General features: G+C 40.7%; 2 protein-coding genes across 2 annotated transcripts in view; one reads left to right on the top strand and one right to left on the bottom strand.

Moving 5' to 3' along the window:
* The window catches only part of LOC107384438 (neuropilin and tolloid-like protein 1), a 19,987-nt gene extending 15,602 nt beyond the window's left edge, over nt 1-4,385 (bottom strand). Inside the window, exons 1-4 of the mRNA XM_054736206.2 lie at nt 4,164-4,385; nt 3,431-3,493; nt 3,022-3,156; nt 2,691-2,939 (exon numbers count right to left, since the gene is read on the bottom strand). Coding sequence (XP_054592181.1) covers nt 2,691-2,939; nt 3,022-3,156; nt 3,431-3,493; nt 4,164-4,191 — 475 coding nt within the window. The 5' untranslated portion in view covers nt 4,192-4,385. The remainder of the gene's footprint in view (nt 1-2,690; nt 2,940-3,021; nt 3,157-3,430; nt 3,494-4,163) is intronic.
* A 3,281-nt stretch (nt 4,386-7,666) lies between these two features.
* On the top strand, nt 7,667-20,729 carry LOC107384199 (cysteine-rich secretory protein LCCL domain-containing 1). Its single transcript, XM_015957307.3, has 15 exons — nt 7,667-7,928; nt 8,364-8,669; nt 13,516-13,634; nt 16,367-16,499; nt 16,833-16,948; nt 17,028-17,128; nt 17,199-17,366; nt 17,453-17,513; nt 17,608-17,674; nt 17,767-17,897; nt 18,004-18,047; nt 18,130-18,202; nt 19,065-19,134; nt 19,387-19,520; nt 19,592-20,729. The coding sequence occupies exons 2-15, from the start codon at nt 8,403-8,405 to the stop codon at nt 19,641-19,643; spliced, it is 1,536 nt and encodes a 511-aa protein (XP_015812793.1). The 5' UTR covers nt 7,667-7,928; nt 8,364-8,402; the 3' UTR covers nt 19,644-20,729.
* The last annotated feature ends 1,006 nt before the right edge of the window (nt 20,730-21,735 follow it).

Genomic DNA, 21,735 nt, shown 5'->3' with positions numbered 1-21,735 from the left:
AAGCCTCGTTATATAGTTATATTGAAACTTATACGTATAAAATATAACGTTATTTCCCGTGTCACGTGACGATACATGACTGCTGCGGAAGCCGTGGTCACGTGATGTAAGTTTGTTCCATTTAGCCGTTTTCTTTGACCAAGGAAGGACAATGTCCCTTCGTAAGCAAGGCGCCTGGCCTCACAAGACATCGCCTTGCGAGGCCAGGCGCCTTGACACTGAGAAACACCCTAAGGCCTAGTCCACACGTAGCCGGGGTTTTTTGAAAACGAATATCCGCCCCTCCAAAAACTTGCATCCACACCACCACGTTTTAAAAAACAAACTCTGTCCACACGTACCCGGATAAATACGTTGTTAAGGACATGCCAGACCTGTAGGCGGCAGTACTTCCCCCGTTCTTAACCTCGTCCTTCGTCTGTGGTCTTCCGCAAGGAGCAGTAATTCCGCTTGCAAAAACAAACAAGCAGAAAGCGCTTGGACAATTGATGGATCGGGTAGTGACAGAGCGCAGCTCTGAAGGCTTCCATGATGCCGGCTAGTGTAAACACAGGTCGCACACGTGATGTCAGCATTTTTTGTCGTGGAAAGTGACGTTGCGGACCTTAAAACTCCGGTTTTGTCTGTCCACACGCAGACACCCAAAACGGAGAAAACGCAGATCTTCACTTTGGCCGGAGTTTTAAAAAAGATCCGTTTTCGTGTGGAAAAAACTCCGTTTTCGTGTGGATGACAGGCCAAAATGTAGAAAAATATCTACATTTTGGCAGATCCCCGGCTACGTGTGGACAGGGCCTAAGTCTTTGGGTGACGCCATATTAGATGCCATGTTTCGTTCTATGTGAGCCCATGAGGACAAAATGCTTATGCTCATTTGTAACAAATGGTTACAAAACTTTCAGTATTCTTAAACGTTGTTGTTTTACATGTACCTCTTCACTTGTTTCCCGTGACAAAAGGGAGTCTGATGTGCTTGTTATTTTGCTAAAGTTTGCACTCTCCGGGGCTTTTTGACCCTAATTGGCATCCATTGGTAAGGTCTCACTCCAACACAAAAATACTTGCTTGCAACGATTTAGGTATCTCCTGCTACCTACTGCCAGGAAAAATACACACTGTCACTTTAAGTTCTTCTCTTAAACAATCTTTGAAAAAAAAAACACTATTTGGTAGAAATTACACCTAAAGTATTTTCATGGGAAGTACATTCTTTATACAAAAATTTCACCTGCATCTGTTACATTTGCAACACATGGCACCTCCTTGATTTTATTCAATCAAGCAGACTACTGAGTGAGCATTATACTCGGCCATGCTGATCTTGTGGTTTGCAGTGAAAAACAAAACCTGGGAGGTGCACAAAAAGGCAAAATAACAAAACCGTATCCCAAGCTGCAGACACTGATGTCAGCTTTGGTCCATAAATCCATTCATGAAAGCAGGCATAAACATCAAAATACTCACACTGCTAAGAGTCATTCATTATCCATATTTCTGTCCAAATACATGTACGTATGTATGAAATACTACAAAGAATATGTGTCTAACTAAAATGACGCTGTAATAATTAAAACAAGCAGGATTCTGTCTGAGCACAACATAGGTGATGCCTTTTCATTTCAACCCTATATCAAACTGCTCAGCTGGTCTTCGTGCATTTTGCTGGTGCGTGCTGCTTATGTTCGTCTAAATAGGCATTTTCACATTCCTAATAGACCTTTGTTTGCCTCTCCAAAACACAGCAAAGCTGCAATCCCTGGTTGATGTTTTATAGCATTTAAGTGACATTTTTAATCCACTAACCGTGTCTTTTGAATCCATACTGGTTTTCTTTTTAACATATAGACCAAACCACATTTTTGAAAGAAGTTTGGCTTTTATGATGAAATGCTTTTCAGACTATTGAGAGAAATTCTAATGCATTTTCTTTAACAAGAAACCAACACATTTTACTCTGCAGACTATTTTAGACAAAACACACTCCATCAAGATAGCCCTGACACATGAGAGCAATAGTAAAATTTGAAAAATGTGTTTTTACTTCTTACTTTCTTACTTTTCGTTTAAATCCAGTGTTTTCTCTGTAGGGGCCCTCTGCCCCGGGAGCGGTGGTCGACTGTAGCTTCCTGGGCGCTCTATAGGTGGGGGTCCATGCTCCCCTTCCACTGAGCACCCTGACTTAGTGTGGAAGACCTGATGCTGCCGGGGCAGACGGCTCCTCTGATGGCGTTTCCTTGCCTTGCCTTACCTTACTTGGCTCATCTGGACTCAGCCAAATATAATTTTGACTTGTGTGTGTGCGTGTGCGTGTGCTTGCATATGTCTGTTAATGTTTTTAACCTGTTATGGGAATCTGGGGTCATTTTGTAAAGCACTTTGAGTAGCACTTTGTTTGAAAAGCACTTTATAAATAAATTTGATTGATTGATTGATACTTAGAAAGAGCTCAAATTGTTTTTTACATGACATCAGTGTGACAATATCTGCAGAAACGTGTTGAAGAAAGTTTAAAAAGTTAATTGCCAATACCACAACAAATATTAAACTATGCTGGAGTTTTATTCGGTACATTATAAACTCAGTAGGATGCAATGCTTTTGCAATAAATCCTGACCAACTGTGTGATTATGCTGCTTTGTTGGGTTTGGATGAGAGGTGTCCAAGCACAAAACTGCAGAGCTCCATCTCACCTTGCGTGAAGTTATACCGCGCAGAGAAACCAATGGCCTCCAGCTCACTATCAGCCACAAAGTTGATGTACAGGTACCTCCCGCTGGAGTGGATGTACGCAGGGCTTTCCTCACCGCAGTAGCGACCGATGATGGGCGAGAAGTCAAAGGGGCCATCGCGGATTTCAATATGGTCAAACTTACACTCCCAGGATGGCTCAATGGCGTATCTCTCATCAAAGAACAAGTCGATGCACTGTCGAGGAGAGGCTGGGCAGAAAGAGAAGTTTATGAATAAAAATGAATAATAAAAAAAAAAAACGACTGAGAGTGTAGAAACCTCAAGTTTTACCTTCTATTATATAGACACACTCCCTCTCAGGTGGGTATTTCTCAGGGTAGTTGGGGGAGGTGAAATACCCTCCGTTGGATTCTTTCACCCAAGTCCCACATTGTCCAGCTGGTGTCACACCTGAGTTGTTCTTCACTGACAACATGAAGAGAAAAGTGGAGCAATTAAAGAATCTTGTGAGTTTATAGTTTAGATGGCAGCATGTGCTCATCAGACACGTCACAAGACTAGAAAAGTTATGTATTAATATGAGATGAATATTTATGGACTCTCGAGGAGTAACTGTCAAAGGTATTTTAGCTAAAATAACACCCACAAAATAATTACTAACTTTAACTGTGCCCCAAACATCGCCAGTTTTCATTGTTTTCTGATCGTATCAGCGAGGCAGTGTCTCAGTGAAGGTTACCTTGAGAAGTTTTGGTGTTTGAGGTACCACACAGCTCAGGTGGGATAAGGCTTGCTGCTAACACTGAGAAGGCATCAGAGAAACAAGAGTTTATCAAGTAAGGAAAAAAAAGCTTAAAAACGAAAACTAAATCTTGCCAGTAGTTTTAATGGATCCTGATCATAAAAGTAAAGAATAATAACAAAAAATGTACTGCTATATTTTATTGGTTCACACAATTCTCCTGAAACATTTACAAACAAATGTTACTATTTAGAAATATGGATAAAGTAAAAAACATTTAAAATAAACTATCATTATGTACAGTTATGTTTTTTTAATGCATTGGGGTGATTTTAAACTACACCCAAATAAATTTAGAAATTTCTTACCAAAATAAAAGCATGCTGGAGAGATCTCAGCGTTAGATTCACATTTATTTTGGTAAGCTTCTTGCATGTTGACTAAATACTTAGTTTCAACTCTTCACGTTATTATTTAGGATAAAAACATTTAGCATATTCGTCTTTAGGTCATATCTTATTGTTTCTATTGGTTTCTTTAAAAAAAATTTAGACGAATTAAGATTATTTGAATTGTTGGAATTTCATTTTAAACTTGTGTAATAAAATTGACTAAGTAATGTAATATTATCACCGTGAGAAGCTAATGACAAATGTATTCCTTAATGTATTACTTTACAAATGGCGCTCCACAGCTGTCTGTGGATGTAACGTTCACTCAGCCAACCCACCGATGCGCAGCAGAAGTTTGGGTACCATTTCTGTTCCCGAGGATGAGCAGCTCTGTCTGTGCCATGAAAGTGTCCGGAAGGGCGGGAACGTCACTTTGTATCCATCGTCACGTTGTAACAATTACAAAACTCCATTAGAAAAACAGCGGTGCGCTCACCAATCCCGTAATAAAATCAGCCAAATCCGACTACAGACTTTTCTCCATCCCTGCCTGTCCCCGTCTCCCGACAGCTGTAGGGATTAACTCGTTTGTCACAAAACCTTCTCAATTTTATTTTGCTCCACCTTTAGGCGGTTTTAATCCAAACGTGAGCATCTGTTCGGGATGAACGCGCATCTGTGTGTTCCCAAAGTAAGATGATGATGATGATTATTATTATTATTATCATTATTATGCGCAAATATTAGTAATGTATGTGAGGGGATAAGTGAATAGAGCTGTCTTTTTTCAGGTCAGTTTGAAGACCCCGTGTAACATTTTCTAAAATAAACAGAAAGAAAAAACAATTGTGTTTTGTTTGTTACTTATTATTAATGTTTATTTTTGTTTAACTGTATTTCTCTGTGGACTAAGTCCATTTCTTTGGTGCATCAACCTTCAGATCAAAAATTGTTTGTCCATCACCCCTAAAATATTTAGCTCCAACAGTTAGCATTAACTCTTGGAGCAACCATAACTTCTGTTTAGCTTTTATTGTTTGGAAGAGGTGAATGCCACACACATCCTAAGGATGTGTGATTTGTTTATTTATTTTCATTCATGTTTAATTTGGTGGTAAATTGCCAATAAAGTGTGTGAGCTCACAGTTTTACTGGTAATCTATGTAGTTTTAGATACATTCAACAAGAACCAATGATTGAATGTTTGTGTATCTGTTAAAACAGAATTAAAAAATATATGAAATATTAGCAATGTTTATTGTGGTAAACTTGGTTCAGGCAGAATTTTATACGTTAAAGTGACACATGGATGCCAGGAAGATTTTGGGGGAAATTTGATTTATGTATCAGAAGATGAGTTACACTATGTATAGGTAATCAGATTATTTGGGAATATACCCAGTTCCCCGGTGCATTTGTCATGGTCTGAGGGTGAGTGAGTCCTCCTCATAACCCTCTCTGAGTCTGTCTGGGGAGTGGGCCAGCTGCTGCTAATCATCCCATCTCTGGTCAGAGTTTGAAAGGAGGGCTGAGAAAACCACTTGACGCCAGATGATTACTCACCTTGGGTAGCTCTTGCCACTCTCTCAAATCTGTGCTTGTTTTAGTCTTGTGGCGGGGTACTTTGCAACTTTTTAATATTTTTAAATGATTTTCTTGAGCCAGTGTGTGCCTGGAGGGCTGGTATCCAGCACGTTTTAGTGGTTTCTCTGCTCCAACACACTTGATTCAGTGGTTGAATCACCTGTGCAGCAGTTCATCAGGCTCTGCAGAAGCCTGTAACGTAATTACCTGCTGACTGAAAGCAGTTACGTTGAGATAGAGTTAAAACTAAAGCATGCTGGATGAATTGAATACCCCTGCTTAAGGTTAATGAAATGTCAGTGCGATCCCCACCACCCTCTGTAGCCAGAATACAGCATCTGCAACTTCAGAGTCCTGGTCTGGTCTGTTGGAGTTGGAAAATGGAGCTTACATACCTGGTGCTGCAGTCAGACACATTTCCTGCATGTTTCAGATCATGAACACAGCTGATTTATTTTAAATTTAGTGATGAATCGCTCCTGTGGACACTAATGAAGGCTGGGAAGACATTTCAGCTGTTGTTAAAAAGACAACTGCAGTCTCCCTTTAATGGCTATTCTTTGTGCATGCTTCCAAGTACTTGCATCTTTCCTGCCACCTCTAAGCATCAATGACCTGGATCTCAGCTCGCCTCAACTTCAAAACCCCTGACCAACCCGCTCTCCACCACTCAACTTCCTGTTTCCTGGAACCACTGGAACTCATCTCCTGCCTCTCCTGAAACCTCAAACTCACTCATGGACCTGACAACCCCTCCCTCTCGTCCCACGTCACGACAAACTCAGTAAGGTCTCACGTTAAAGTTTGAGTTTAAAGTCTTCTGTTACCAGCCTCTGTACAACTCTGTTTTTATAGTCTCAGCCTGTGAAGTATAAATGATCTCCTTCACCGCCTTCTGATGGTACACTTTTAAGTTATAATAAAGCTTTGTTATTTCTTCTTACCTTGGTCATGGAGTGTTGATTCGGCACATTTTGGGTAAGGAAAATGACTCCAAACATGACAGCATTTACTATATCAGGGGTTTTGTGATTCTGGGTCTCCCATATGTTAGTTCAGACAGACAGACAGATGTTTCAAACACAAGTGTGTGTTTCTGTAAAAGTGCTTTTGTCAGGTAATGGCTGTTGTGTGTTTGGCACCAGTACTTTCTCCCTCTGCTCGAACATCACAGATGTGAGAACAGTTGAAGGTCTACTGTGGATCCAAGAGAGGGCAGTAGGTGCAAGTGAAAGAGTCTTTTCCCTTACAACATTGTCACCGAGAGACTCATAAATATTCATTCATACCTCTTTAAACTAATGCTTCTGAGGTCAAGTCAAGGCTCTGTTGTCAATTTTACTTTCATCAAGGCCATACAGATCCAGGATCAGGGGATTAGGGTTGAGATTGTACTCACTAAAAATGATCCATTCTTAGAAATGTTATTTAAAATATCTTTAACTTGAAATTTCATTCTGCATTCCAACTCTTAAGAGTATTATTTTTCCTGTTGTGTTTGTTTTTCTGTGTGGAGAGAAATTCTGAACACACACACACACACACACACACACACACACACACACACACACACACACACACACACACACACACACACACACACACACACACACACACACACACACACACACACAAACACACGGACAGACTTTCACAAATGTGCTTGTGTGTGTTTAGGCAGAAGAGTCAGTGCTCTGAGGCTGTGTTGCAGGGGAAATACTAGCCACCCTGCCGGCTGCAGTTCTCACACACCGTGATGAAAATATTCTCAGGGAACAAAAAGCGTAGAGATGCTCTAGAGATTGACATCTAATGAATTTCTGCTCTTTTTGATTTTTCGTTTAGACATGACAGTTTCCTGTGGCGAAAAGGTCCCAGTGATGAACTATCTTTATTTGAAGTGTCTTTTAGCCAAGACGAGTGTATTTTATTTTCACCTGCTAATGAGCTGTGTTTTCTTCCTGTCGAATAAAATAATTAAACATAGCAAAATGTGCAATATTTAAAGTGAGAGTGGGTTGTCATTATAACATCCACACATTTACCTTCATGCCACTTCTAGTAGGATCGGGTTCCTTCTAAAACAAATTGAAAACGATTTCTCCCAGCTGTGTGTGTGTGTGTGTGTGTGTGTGTGTGTGTGTGTGTGTGTGTGTGTGTGTGTGTGTGTGTGTGTGTGTGTGTGTGTGTGTGTGTGAAGGAGGGGGGTGTAGAGGCGTGTTGCTAAGAGCAAATTTGTATAAAAGAGCCAAAAAGAGCAGCCCTCTGGAGCAGCCTGTGGGAGTCAGAGCAACCTGAGGAATTCAACAATCACCCAAAGACATTCAGAAAGTTCTCTGTCCTGCAGCGTGGATCTGCTGCTTGAAAGAGAGCCAACTTCTTGAGCTGATTTTTTCTGATGGATGGATTTAGCTGCACTCCAGTTTGACCAGCTGTCCTGCTGCTGTCATTTCCAGATGTGTCTACATCAGGGATTTAAACTCTAGAAGATATCTGGACCACCGTGGGAGAATTTAAAGGTAAAACTAATGTGCAATGAATGCAAATAATAGAGTGCAAAATCTGTCAGGTATTTGTCTGTTTTAAATGTGAATTTTAGCAGATGAAGCACTGTGAGCATGTGGAGCTACACGATGTGTGAATGCTGTTTGCACTGGTCATACTGTGAGTGGATGCAATGACCTGCAGATGCACCCGCGGTGCTGAAGGCTGCTACACACTCACTGTTTGAAGTCACATCCGTCATAATTTAAACATTATTAACCAAAACATGATAATAAAGAAAAAATAATAGAGTAAGTTCAAGTTCATTTTAATAAAGAGTCTTCAACCAAATCTGCATCTATGATACATTTAGCCTGTCTAGTTTATACTGAAGTTAAAAAAGCTTGAAAAGGATCAAGTAAAGTTTTTGTTTTCAAAGTCACACAACATCCATTCTCTCTGTTTGACAGACAAACGTTACTTTCACTGCAGCATCTGGCATCTCCATCATGAGGAGGTCTCGTCCATTCCCTGACTGGCTCCCAGCTGTCGGTTTGGTCCTCTGCCTCGTCCAAAGTGCGTTGGCCACGGCCCTCACAAACTCCTCCAGGCTCGAGTCCATTCTAGACAAGTATAGGCACCAGGATGAGAAGTGGTGGAAGGCCAGATCGAGAGGGAGGAGGGCAATCAGCGAGGGAGACAAGCACCTCATCCTCGAAATGCACAACAAGCTGCGTGGTCAGGTTTACCCTCCTGCCTCCAACATGGAGCACATGGTAAGAGCAGGGGTGACAAACACGATACAAGTAACTAGTTTTCCAGAAGCGTTTGTTTGTAGTCAGCAGATCACCTTAAAGCTCAAGAGCACTTTCACTTTTTAACTGCTGAAATCTGATCTTTTATATAAAATAATGCATTTAAATCAACATTTACCTGCTAGAAAGAGTCAATTACTGGGTCTTACATTGGTGGATCTCAATTACCTGTGCTATATGCATGTAACTTATTATGTGCACACACACACACACACACACACACACACACACACACACACACACACACACACACTCATGTCCTAAGCTCTTTCTTACCCTTGCCAGAACAGTTCTGTTAGCTAAAGAGAGCCCACTGGGGAAAAGAAGAAAGAAAACAAGATCGGCCAACCTAAGCCACTGTCTGGCTTGCTGGTACTCACTGCCCTCACTGCCCTCACTGACCCTGGACCGGATCCAGCTTTCACCCCCACAGTGTTGTCCTGCCCTCTACCTCAACCACCCTGCCCACCGGCCTCCACTTCCTGCCCAGCCTCCCCAAAGTCTGTCAGTCCACGTCTTTTGCTCTGCCTTGCTTTTTTGCTTTCTTGATCTTCAGTCTCTCTCGCTCACTCTCCTCCGGGCTTGTCTTCACTTTCCCCCTCACCACCAACTCTTTTCTTTCCCTTCTCTACATTTTGAGCCTGTGTTGTTTCTCTGATCCCCCATCTAATTTGACGTGAACGATCAGCAAGCGTGCTGCAAAAATGTTAAGTGTCATCGTTTGAAGCGTGAGACACAGCGTTGCACGTGGAAATAATCCAGTGTTTCTTCAACAGAGGACGCAATCACTCACGATAACAATGTCGTTAGCATGATGAGACACAAGTCTTTTCTTGTCAGGTTGGAGAACTTGCAGGCTGTACATTTATGCAGACTGGATTAACCCTTTGATGCATGAATTATGAAATCTTCAACCATGATTTTTTAACATTTTTTTTTCATTCGTCTTTGGGTGCGAATGAAACAAATTTCAACAAATTTTTTTTGTAAAATTTTATAATTTACAAATAATTTTTTACATGTCCACTTCAGTGGACAGCGTACATTCTGAGCATGAAATATGTTGGCTTGGCTTACTGAAGTCCAAATGGAGGGGCTCAAATGCAATAAAGTCTTCAACAGCTGTGCTTAATAGCAAAAACAAATAAATAACAATTTTGAGTACCTGTCCACTGTAGTGACCATTATGCATCAAAGGGTTAATGACTTTTGTGCAAAAGCTGCTCAGATTAAACCCAATCTTAAAGCACAATTTTAAGAAATACCAACAACTTCAAATGTTTCTTTAGGATTTTTAGAGGACTACAGTGAAATGCAAAACTAAATCTGCCTGTGGGACTCATAATGCATGTCTGACATTTAGCTCAGGTGGTCTGGTATGGGCTGGAGGCAGATCTGTATTTTGGAAACTTAATATGTGATGGAATGCAAACTGATTGGTCAGTAAGGCTGACCTTTTCCAAAGTTTTACGTTTTAGAAAGATTAATCCCACTCCTAACCCCAAATAGATAGAAAGAAGGGGGAAATAATTCTGAGCTTAATGTCTGAGCTGTGCAGGTGAGGAGCTGGCTCTACTGAAGGTTAAGTTTATGTTTCTGAGTTTTGGAGAGCTGAGAGTTTAAACCAGAAAGAACAAACGGGAAAGAAAAGAGAACTTAATATTGACGAGTATTAAAGCATAAAATAGCAAAATTGAGGAGCTTCACAGCAGCCTAATGTTCACACGAGCACAGATCAGAGTTTAAAGGTTTACAGGAACAAAAGGGTTGTTATGTGACACAATCTAAACATGGACTTCTATTAACTGCTGAAGAAGGAAAATCACTCCTCTTCAAAATCTGTGATAGATGGACTTTGCTCTTTCCAAGCCTGACATTGATTTCTTATTTCTAGTTAAAGAGCAAGTTCACTGAGAAACTCATTATTTTTAGATTGTTTTTTTTAATGCAATCGATCAGTTTGAGTTTTATATCTACATCCTACATAGAAAATTAGCATTCATGAACTCTCACATCTTGGCTCACGGGGAAGGCTCTTGTTGTTTGTAGCATCCAGGAAACAGCAGAGAACGTCTCAGTTAGTAGAAGCCGTTTCAAATGAGCCGTCCCCATCTTTGCATCAGTAACATCCCACCCACCAGTAGAGCGCTGGGATTGGACTGTCAGTCAATGGGGCAGTCAGCCACTACATCATAGAACATAAAACAAAAAAATATATAAAGTAATACATCGATTTATATATAAACGCGTTGCGATTGGTCAGCCACAGTACTGGCCGGAGCTGTGAAGCTCCAATGGGGCGTTGCTAGACTGTCAATTTTGTTTCAGCAAATGACGATCTAAATTCTAGGCTAGCATCTCTCGATCCTCCAGAATAAACACTGCCTAGTTTCCTAATTTTTCACCTGATTATTTATTTTAAACTAAGCAGATCAAAGGGATCTTCCGACGGCTAAAATAGCAGCATGCACACCGCGCAGCAGTGGAGCACGTCAGGCATGAACAAAAAACAAAAAGTACCAGAGGGTGAGTGGACGTGAACGATCGTGCGCTGATTATATCTTTTTGGTGGCACCTGCACTTTGTGAATGTTACCGTAGCCGTGTGCAGGATGCAGCTGCCTGTGGAGCGCATGAATAATCGGACTTCTCCGTCCTCTCCGCTCAAAAGAATCCCTGGTACGCTGAGAGTTCATATAAATAATGTAATATAGGTAGAAACAAGATCGTTTTGGGGCTCCCACTTGGTGTGTAAGTGAAGGACTTTTAAGGGGAGCCCATCACCCTTTTAGGGGAGCCAGTCTACCCTCAGCTCCCTCGTAAGTCTAACCTTTTATGGGTATTTTTCTGAATCTGCCTGTAAGTGCGACGGTGGCGCAGAGGTTAAGAGGTCTCTGTGTATTCAGTAGTTTGCCAGTTTGTCATTAAACTACAGTGCATATTGTAATTAAACATTAATAGTTAAATAAACATATTCATAATAATAATAATAATAACTGTCCCCAGCAATCTTCAAGCCACTCACAAGTTTATGGTTATTGTCCCCAGCAGCTTTAACAAGTGAACTTTAATGAATAAAAAATAAAGTGCTGCTGAAGAGTGGGACAGTAAAGTTTCATAATTCTAAAGTATTTTGTAAATGGAAGATAACAAAAATGTGATATTACAACATTTGCAACAATTTCTATGCAGATGCAGCAACGACACAAATCACTTGACTGTGACACTAATAAGTGCATTCAACAGTTAAAAGTTTGGTAAATTTGAGCCTCTGTTTTTAATTCCCTTTTTCTGCAACCATGAGAAGACCGGCAAAGAATGCGTGCCATGGCTGTTGTTAAAGAATTAGTGCTATAAGTGTTTATCATGATGTTTTGCACAATGAAAACACAATGCTATCATATCTTTGCAAAGGAAAGGCAAAAACACAACTAAATGATGCAAATGGTAGAAGCGGAAATTCTTTTGCAGCGTACAAACTATTCAGTGTTCTTTCGGTTTGTTAATGTTAAAGCTACAAAAACCTTAATAAGTTGTAAATCACACTCTGAGCAGGCAGCAGTATGTTAACCGTACGCAGAACACACGGAAAACATTACGGTGGTCCGTGCTTCAGCATTATCCAATTAGTGTGATGTAAGATAGCCACAATACAGCTGACCACAGAGCACACTGTTACCATTCTTCGCTCTCCCGTACAGTAATTTTGCTGCAACATTTAAAATGCCCTATGCACACAGCTTTGCTTTCCACTTTGTTCAAATCAAGATGTGTGTGTGTGTGTGAAGTGTTTTCAGGTATTTTTATTAGGTTCTTATAACAAAGATGGCATCTAACCTTCTAAACAGAGCCTTTCTGTTGTGTTCCTTCTTTTTTAAACCCTCTTTAGATAACTTCTTGAGATAAGAACTTACTGGAAACAAGCTCTGGAACAACCCAACTGAATAGTAGCACAAAGCTGCCAGTTGATCTAGTGGTCTCTCATGTAAGTGTCTGTATGTGTGTGTGTGTGTGTGTGTGTGCGCGCGCGCACGCATAAGTACGTGTGTTTGAAAGGAGAGGCCCAACTCTCACTATACTGTGTCGAATTTCCCCAAGACACGCGTACACAGCAGCTACTAGGCTTTGAAGCAGAGCAGGTTCATCTTTTTGAGTCACCTTGTCTCGAGTGGGTTTGATCTCTGCTGAGCTGCTTTCAGAAGAATTCGTGTTAGTTAGGTTTCGTTTCCTGAAGTTCTGAGTAGCTAACAGAGCTGAGTGGCTGACAGATCATTTGCTGCTGTGGCCGCCAGACTCTGGACCTCTCTCCCTGACCCTGAGATCAGTGGACTCAGTGGTCTCCTTTAAAAATCAGCTGAAAACTCATCTGTTCAAGCTGGCTTTTGTGTGACCATCGTCACCACCCTTTCCTTATTCTGCTCTTGTTCTAACTTTCCTGTTAATTTTCTCTCTCCCTTTCCTTAAGTTTTTTCAATTCACAATTTTTAGTTGTTTTTTTCTCATTTCAAACAAAATTTTAAACAATTGGTAAAAGAAATGTCATACTCAAAAATGTTTTTTGTGTGAGGCGCCTCCTGATTTTTATCTTGAGAGGCGCAATATAAAAGATTTCTTTTCTTCATTCTTTCTTTCTAAAGTCACAAACAACTATGGTAGGTTTACACGCAAATACTGAGCTGATGTTGCCAGATGTAACAATAAAAACATTTTAACCCATTTTCCTGACTGTTTGTGATTCTCTCTCTCTCTCTCTCTCTCTCTCTCTCCCTCTCTCTGTATGTGTGTGTGTGTGTGTGTGTTTTCCTCAGGTTTGGGATTATGAATTAGAGAGGAGTGCAGAACACTGGGCACATACCTGCCGATGGGAACATGGACCGAGCCACATGTTGACACAAATAGGCCAGAACCTAGGAGCCCACTGGGGCAGGTACGTAATTTTTACTTGCTTATTTATGTTTTGGTTGAGGTCGTTATCGATAAAGTGATATATTTACACTGTTTAACAAGCACTAGTACCAAGATTAGAGGACTTATTCTCAATTTAAAGGTGCATTAGTGCTATTAAGTTTTCATTAAGATTAGGGGTACGACGGATCATCATTGATCCGTGATCCACACGGATGTCTCTCTACGGTTCGACAAGCGCATGGTCTGCGTGGAGGGCTTAGGCGCCACCTGTTTAGTCTAAACGAGTAAAGTCCAGCGGGGGTCATGGAGTTTGAAAATCCACCTGCCTTGTTTAAGTTGGATGTATTGAAGCATTTTGGTGTTCCTGTAAAATACAGTGATGATACAAACAGATCCAAATCTGTAAAAGAGGTGGAAAGAAAACTAAACAATGCTTCAGAAATGTGAGGAAGTGAGTGAAAGCAGGACACGTGGAAAGAACATGTTGTGTTCTGCAACATCAAGAGAGAGCAAAGCTATTTGTCTTTTCTTTATCTATTTTTTCTACTCATCCGAAAAATAATCCAATCCGTGACTCAAAACTGTGATCCGATCTGTACCGTTACATTTTTTATCCATTGCACCATTATTCAAGATATAATAAATCATGTTAACACACAAGTCAGCAGAACAATGATCTAGTTAATAACTGTTGTTACTGTTAATAATTTGCAATTCCCAATCTTGGCAGGAACATATTTCCTCTTGGTATTCTTACTGCTTGGAGCATGCTTTGCTCAGATGCAGCCATTAGAAAATTGTTCTGTTGTTGGTGTCTGAATTTGCTCATTTACAGTATAATTTAAACAATAGCTTTCTAAATTAAACTTGTTGGTATTCATCTGCAGCTGGTTATTAAGGTTGTTCAAAAGGGGGGCGGGGGGCCTTTCTGGTTGCAGTCTCCTTGGGGTTCCTGTGTTCTGGGGCAGCGCCTGGATCTCTGGGACTTGGAGCTTCCCCCGTCTCCTGCACATCTTTGGTGGGGCGGATCTGTGGTCCCTCACACTCTCTGTTGGGCGCTCCTATAGAGAAACCTTACATAAACAAGCGCGTGTACACACACAGGTGCTCACATGGTGCTCTCAAAAGTATGGGCTTGGGCACGTTAAACACAGGTCTTAAGACTATGGTGGGCACTTAATGCACTGTGATGTATTATCGTGATTCTTCAGTTAAGCAATGCTGATTATATATTTCTTCATCAACTTGACACTCTTGTTCATTATTGTTTATTTTTGTGGACACCCCCCCCCCTCCTCCTCCTCTCTCCCCACCTTTTCTTTTCCTTTCTCTTTCACCTCTGTCTCCGTGTCTGGTCGGAATTACAAAGCATTCAAAAACAATAACAATAAAGTTTTAAGTATCAGGCGTGACATTTTAAGCAGACGCTTTGATGCTCCACCTGAGAGTAAATCTGTAAAGCTTGTTACCAGCATTCAGACATCAATTCTGCTTGCTTCACAGCCAGACAGGACACGGTAAAAATAAATAAATAAATAAATAAATAAATAAATAAGGTTGTTCACAAGCATGTATGCAAGATTTGTCTTCAAAAAGTCACTTTCAGTGAACAAACACTGCCTGGCGCCAAAAAAAAAAAGGCTGACCACTGCACAAAGCCTCCTCCAGCGCATCCCTAACCCTAACCTGGTCATTCAGCATATTCAGGTAGTCAGCTGACCTCATTCTTGAAGCACATCTTGTTGCTGGACCTAGACCTGACCAACTGCAACAACCCCAAATAATAGCACTGCCACCACAGATAGGCACTAGGCATGATGGGTGCATCACTTCCTCTGCCTCTCTTCTTACCCTGATGCACCATCACTCTGGAACAGGGTCCATCTGGACTCATCAGACCAGTTTTAGTTGTTTCTGCATTTTCCTTAGCTGTTTTCTCTGCTTGATGCATGCCAATGATCTTTTCTACAACCACCAGATGTCTTTCCACATGATTGTTGAAGAAATGAGACACAGCTCATTGCACCAGTTGGGGTTAAATAACTTGGTTTCAGCTGAAAGATAATCGCCCATGCAGTAATAATTATCCAATAAGAGGCTCCAACCTATTCAGTTATTAAAATAGACGATAGTTAGATTTTACCATTTATTTCTCAAAATATCAATCGAAACTTTGTTGAAAATGAATTAAATGATGCCCATTTGTTGAAAAATATTGGTGACTTTCTAACATATAGCCATTAAAATCAGGTTTAAAATACACGGGAGCGGGTCTACAGTAAGTCTCTGGGCGACGCCATATTAGATGCAATGTTTCCTTCTATGTGAGCCTGTGAGGACAAAACACATTTACTGATTTGTAACAAGCAGATACAACACTATTGCCATTCATAAACAGTTACCTCTTCGCTCACTGCCAGTGATGAACGGGAGTCTGATGCACTAATCATTTTGCTAGAGGTTGAACGATCTAATGAAGTACTCATTCAAAAATTTCGCTCGCAGGAATTTTGACCCTTATGGCCACCCGTTGTTAAGGTCTTAATCTAACATAAAAATAACGCTTGCTTGCAATGATTTAGGTATGTACTGCCCCCTATTGCCAGGGAACATGCACACTGTCACTTTAAATCCAGGTGGTGGATTTTTGGGGGCTGGGCAGTGTATTAAGAATTTTCACTAATTAATCAAAGAGATGAGTATGGTATTATTTGCAAAAGGACATGTAAAACCATGGACCTCTTTCTTTAGGGACAGACCACCCACCTACCATGTCCAGGCCTGGTACGATGAGGTGAGGTACTACAGTTATCCATACTCTCAGGAGTGTAACCCACACTGTCCATTCAGGTGTTCAGGACCTGTTTGTACTCACTACACTCAGGTAAATGCTTTCATGTTACTCCAACTAATAATCCTGATAAAGATATATTAATATAGAACTGCTAAACAACACGGCCTTGTTAAAGTGATTGTTTCTGGAGGTACAACCAGATATTTAATAACGATAGAAATACACAGGTCAGACGTAGTCCTAAACACAATTTAAAGGCTTATGTATTTACGGCATTTGTTATATTGACTTTATTTCTTTAAAATTACTATTGTATCTGATACTAACAACTAAACTAATGAACAATAAAAAACATATCTGTACCATAAAACTTAAAATATCAGTTACTGTACATGCTTTAAGTAAACCAATGTTTGTTTTCAGCTGGTGTGGGCAACTAGTAATCGTATTGGTTGTGCCATCAATATATGTTATAACATGAATGTCTGGGGGATGATCTGGGCCAAAGCCGTGTATCTGGTCTGTAACTACTCTCCACCGTGAGTTTCTGGTAACGCGAAAATCAATTCTGGATCTTGGCTGTTTCAGTCACAACTAAAGGTGTTTTTGTTTTCTCAGGGGAAACTGGTGGGGTCATGCTCCGTACAAATATGGTTCACCATGTTCCGCCTGTCCAGCAAGTTACGCTGGTGGCTGCAGGAACAATCTGTGTTACAAAGGTATTGGTAAAAATTAGTTCATGTTTGTAAATTTAAACTGAGAACGTTTTAAACTCTAGTATCATTTTAGACGGGGGCATGGACTGGCGTCCCGCTCCTGAGATAGAGGAGACCAACTACATCGAACCGGACCCAGAGCCAGTGAGGGACAGGGAACCCCAATCAAGGGCCCAGGCACCAAACCCATCATCTAACGACAACGGTGAAAGAAACCAGGTTACCAGCACAGATCAGATGTGTAAGGACTCAGTATCCCTCCTGAAACGTTCAGAATTGCGTAAAATATGTTTGACTTAACAATGACTCAGTATGTTGTAACACAAGCCCAACAGGTTGAATGTGAAACCAAGCTGAGGGACCGGTGCAAAGGAACGACCTGTAACAGGTAGCCTGAAAGGATAACAGCATCAACAACAGCATGCGCTTATTACAATAATACACCACTCTACTGGTCACCTCACTGTGGTGTTCATCTGCAGATATGAATGTCCCCCTGGTTGTCTGGAGAGGCCTGGACGAGTAGTTGGGACTGACTACTATGATATGGTAACAGATGATTTGCAAAAGCTGCTTTGTGTATTAGCCTCATTTACATTTATATTTTATAAAAATGACTGCTGTTTTGACTTTTACATCAGCAATCAAGTGTGTGTGGTGCTGCACTACACGCTGGGGTCATTGACAATGATGGAGGATGGTTGGATGTAACCCGACTGGGTAGGAAACAATATTTTACCAAATCGTACAAGAATGGAGTTCAGTCTTTTGGGTAAGAATCAAATGTTGTTATTAAACATATGGATCTGTGATGTAGTGGGTAATATTTACTGTTGGAGATGGTCGGTCATTCCTATAGATTTCATTTCTCTTCAAAGGAAAAACAGAAGTGCAAACTCATTTAAGGTCAAGTCCGTTCCTGGTAAGAAACATGCTTTGCTTTGCCTGTGTAATTATAACAGCATGGTTCTAATTTGATGTGATTTGCCTGCTTTGTTTCTAAGTCAAGGCAGTACGATGTGATACCACAGTGTCACTTTTCTGTCCTTTCAAGAAGCCAGTTCGACATTGTCCCAGGTAACATCTGGACTGGCAGTCCATACAGTCTCTGTCAGCAACACTGATACTCCTGGTTTAGAATTCTTGCATTTCATTCCAATTAGTTTTCGTTTCATTTTGTTAAAAGACGTGTGTCTGAATTTCTGACAGTGCATTTCTCCAGATGGTTCAGTCACAATTTCTAAATGATCTGCTGTAGAGGTGTTCTGTGAGGAAAGACAGCTGAGACTGACAAATTGCTTCCCTTTGACTGTGCAAAGCTAGTTTTCCACTATAATCCCAAACAGATGGGAGTCTTCATTTTTGCTTGCTGGTTGGAATCAAAAGTAGAAGAAAAACCAGGATTATAATAATAATAATGATGATAATGCATTTAATTTATAGGCCCCTTTCAAAATCCAAGGTCACCTCACAAAACATGATAAAACGTACACAAAAATAAGAATAAGATCATTTAAACAATAGAATTACAAAGAATATACTATAAATTACAATTTAATTTAGAAAATTAGGTAGACACAGGTGAACTGATCATAGATAAGGGAAAGGTTGGAGGTGGAAACAAGCTAGAGTGAGGGGCTCAATGTCTTCGTAATTGTAGATAAAATAGTATTTAACTGAAATATTTCACCACCTTCTGCTTATCTGAGTGTGTGTATGGGCAATGACACTCAGAAAGCCTTCTCCCCAATAACTAGCTCCTCCAGTAGGATCCCACTGCCTAGAAATCTAATTCATCAAAATATATAATTAATGCATTTAAAAAAATCATTGCAGACAAATGATAAAAAATTAAGAGACTTTAAAAGTTTGTATGTGTTCAATTAAAAGTAAAAATAAATATTTACTTATTAGTTGTAACCTGAGATTTCCTTCCCAGACTGTATTGCCCCAGAAGCTGTTTGCATGACGGTCAAGCTCGAGTCTTTGGGACAAACTACTATTCAGACGTGAGTGTTAGCATAAAAAGTCTCATATTGACTGCAGGAATATTTTTGAATAGTTACAAAGTAAAAGTCTTGCGTGAGGACATTTTTTTATCTAGCTGCTCAACCAGATTACCTGTTATAGATCAGTGCTTTGAGAAAAGCCACTTGAAGAGTATCTAGGTTGGAACTGTGGCTTTCATATGAACAGTTTGGATTTTCCTGTTATTATGTTGCAGAAGATTATATTTCACTGCTCTGACTCTTTCCCTTCAGAAATCCAGTATCTGTAAAGCAGCTATCCATGCAGGAGTGATCCAGAATGAGTCAGGAGGATACCTTGATGTGATGCCAGTGGACAAAAGACAGCAATACAGCGGAAGTCACCAGAATGGTGTTTCATCAGAGAGGTAAAGTATGAGTGTTGATTAAAGTCAAGACAGTTTACAAATATATTAATTTACATTTGCCCTTCTTTCAGCATACCAAACCCCACGGGAGGAAAAGCCTTCAAAGTGTTTGCAGTCATCTGAAAAAGTGCCTTCCGAAGACAAAGTACCTTCAAACATGGCCGCCTCACATCCAACAAGCCCACCCATTTTGATGTAGAACCTACAATTATGCTACAATAAATGAATCGGCTTTTCCAACTGAAACTTAAAATTTAATTAGGTCAGTAACTTACTCTCCAGCTTGGCAAAGCATATCTGGTGAATTATGGCCTTTCGTGTCTGTTGCTCTGAACTTTTTTAATTTACCATACCCTTGGGCCTGCCGTGCATCTTTGGCTGACATTATTTCATTACATCACATCTTTAAACACTTACATTTAAATAAAATATTTATATATTTATATATTAAGTTAACACCAATCCAACCTATAATTTCAGCTCTTAGTGGTTAAAAGACTGATATTACATCTTTTTACAGAGTAATTCAAGATGTCCTTACATCATTCTCATAACCGACACAAATATAGGTCAGTTTAGAACAGCTGCAACCAAAGATCATTAATTATAACACGCTACAGCATTATAGTCTTCTTTAGTTCAACCAGGCTGTTAGTTGTACAGTGTAAAAATAATTTTGAACAGTTCTCTTTACTGTTCAGATATTCATTTGTTTATAAAACTAAAAAGAGGATTTAAAATTTCCCATTAAAGCAAATCTTGCATCAGATAACAATTTAAAGATCTCATCACCGGTGTAACAGCAGAAGAGCTGCATGTAATAATCCACCTCTACATAATTTCCTTTTAGTAAACAGAGGTAAATGCCTATTGTATATTTTTGTACATTTTATCATTGTACATAATATTGAATTTGTGACTCGTCTTTGTTTTGTTTTCATACGTTTAGAAATGTTAAAATTCCTGCATGCAATTACTTGTATTTGTGTTTTTGGTAGGAAGATCTAATCAACCTTATTGTCAGTTGTAAAAATTGTACATAACATGTTTTTATTGTTTGCTGCATTTTTGAGCTTCTGTTCATATATGTGTTGTAATAAACCCTGGCTGGCCAGGTGTATGCACGGCAGAATAATTAAAGTTAAGCTTCTCTTTTGTACTATACATACTTTTACATTTATTCAATAAATGATTTAACTATGACCTTAACAGAGAAAACATCCTTTTAATGTCTACTTCTTTACTCCTTAGTTTACATGGTTTCTTTTGGCATGTTTTAAGTTAACCCAGCCCGAACCGGATACATGGGCTCGTCCAACTGTGGACCCACCACCCGCAGGAGGAACATGAAGGGTCCGGTGCAATGTGAATCGGGTGGCAGACCAAGGCGGGAGCCTTGGCGGTCCAATCCCCGGACAAGGAAACTAGTTTTTGGGACATGGAACGTCACCTCGCTGGCGGGGAAGGAGCCGGAGCTTGTGGCAGAGGTTGAGCGGTACCGGCTAGATATAGTCGGACTCACCTCGACACATTGCATTGGCTCTGGAACCCGAGACCTGGAGAGGGGTTGGACACTCTACTTTGCTGGAGTTGCTCCGGGTGAGAGGCGGAGGGCTGGGGTTGGCTTTTTGTTAGCCCCGAGACTCTCTGCCTGTGTGTTGGGGTTTACCCCGGGGGACAAGAGGGTAGCTTCCTTGCGCCTTCGGGTCGGGGAACGGGTCCTGACTGTTGTTTGTGCGTATGGGCCAAATATCAGTTCAGAGTACCCACCCTTTTTGGAGTCCCTGGGACGAGTGCTAGATAGTGCTCCATCAGGGGACTCCATTGTCCTGCTGGGGGACTTCAATGCTCACGTGGGCAATGACAGCTTGACCTGGAGGGGTGTGATTGGGAGGAACGGCCCACCTGATCAGAACTCGAGCGGTGTTTTGTTATTGGACTTCTGTGCAAGCCGCAGTTTGGCCATAACGAACACCATGTTCGAACATAAGGATGCCCACCGGTACACTTGGTACCAGGGCAGCCTAGGTCACAGGTCGATGATAGATTTTGTAGTCATATCATCTGACCTGCGACCGTATGTTTTGGACACCCGAGTGAAGAGAGGGGCGGAGCTGTCAACTGATCACCACCTGGTGGTGAGTTGGATCAGATGGCAAGGGAACATGCCGCGTAGACCTGGCAGACCCAAACGCATAGTGAGGGTCTGCTGGGA

This window comes from Nothobranchius furzeri, chromosome 11 (genome assembly GCF_043380555.1).
Source record: "Nothobranchius furzeri strain GRZ-AD chromosome 11, NfurGRZ-RIMD1, whole genome shotgun sequence".
Classification (NCBI taxonomy): domain Eukaryota; kingdom Metazoa; phylum Chordata; class Actinopteri; order Cyprinodontiformes; family Nothobranchiidae; genus Nothobranchius; species Nothobranchius furzeri.
Note: the sequence above shows the minus strand (reverse complement) of the source record. Positions and strands in the feature narration are given on the sequence as shown.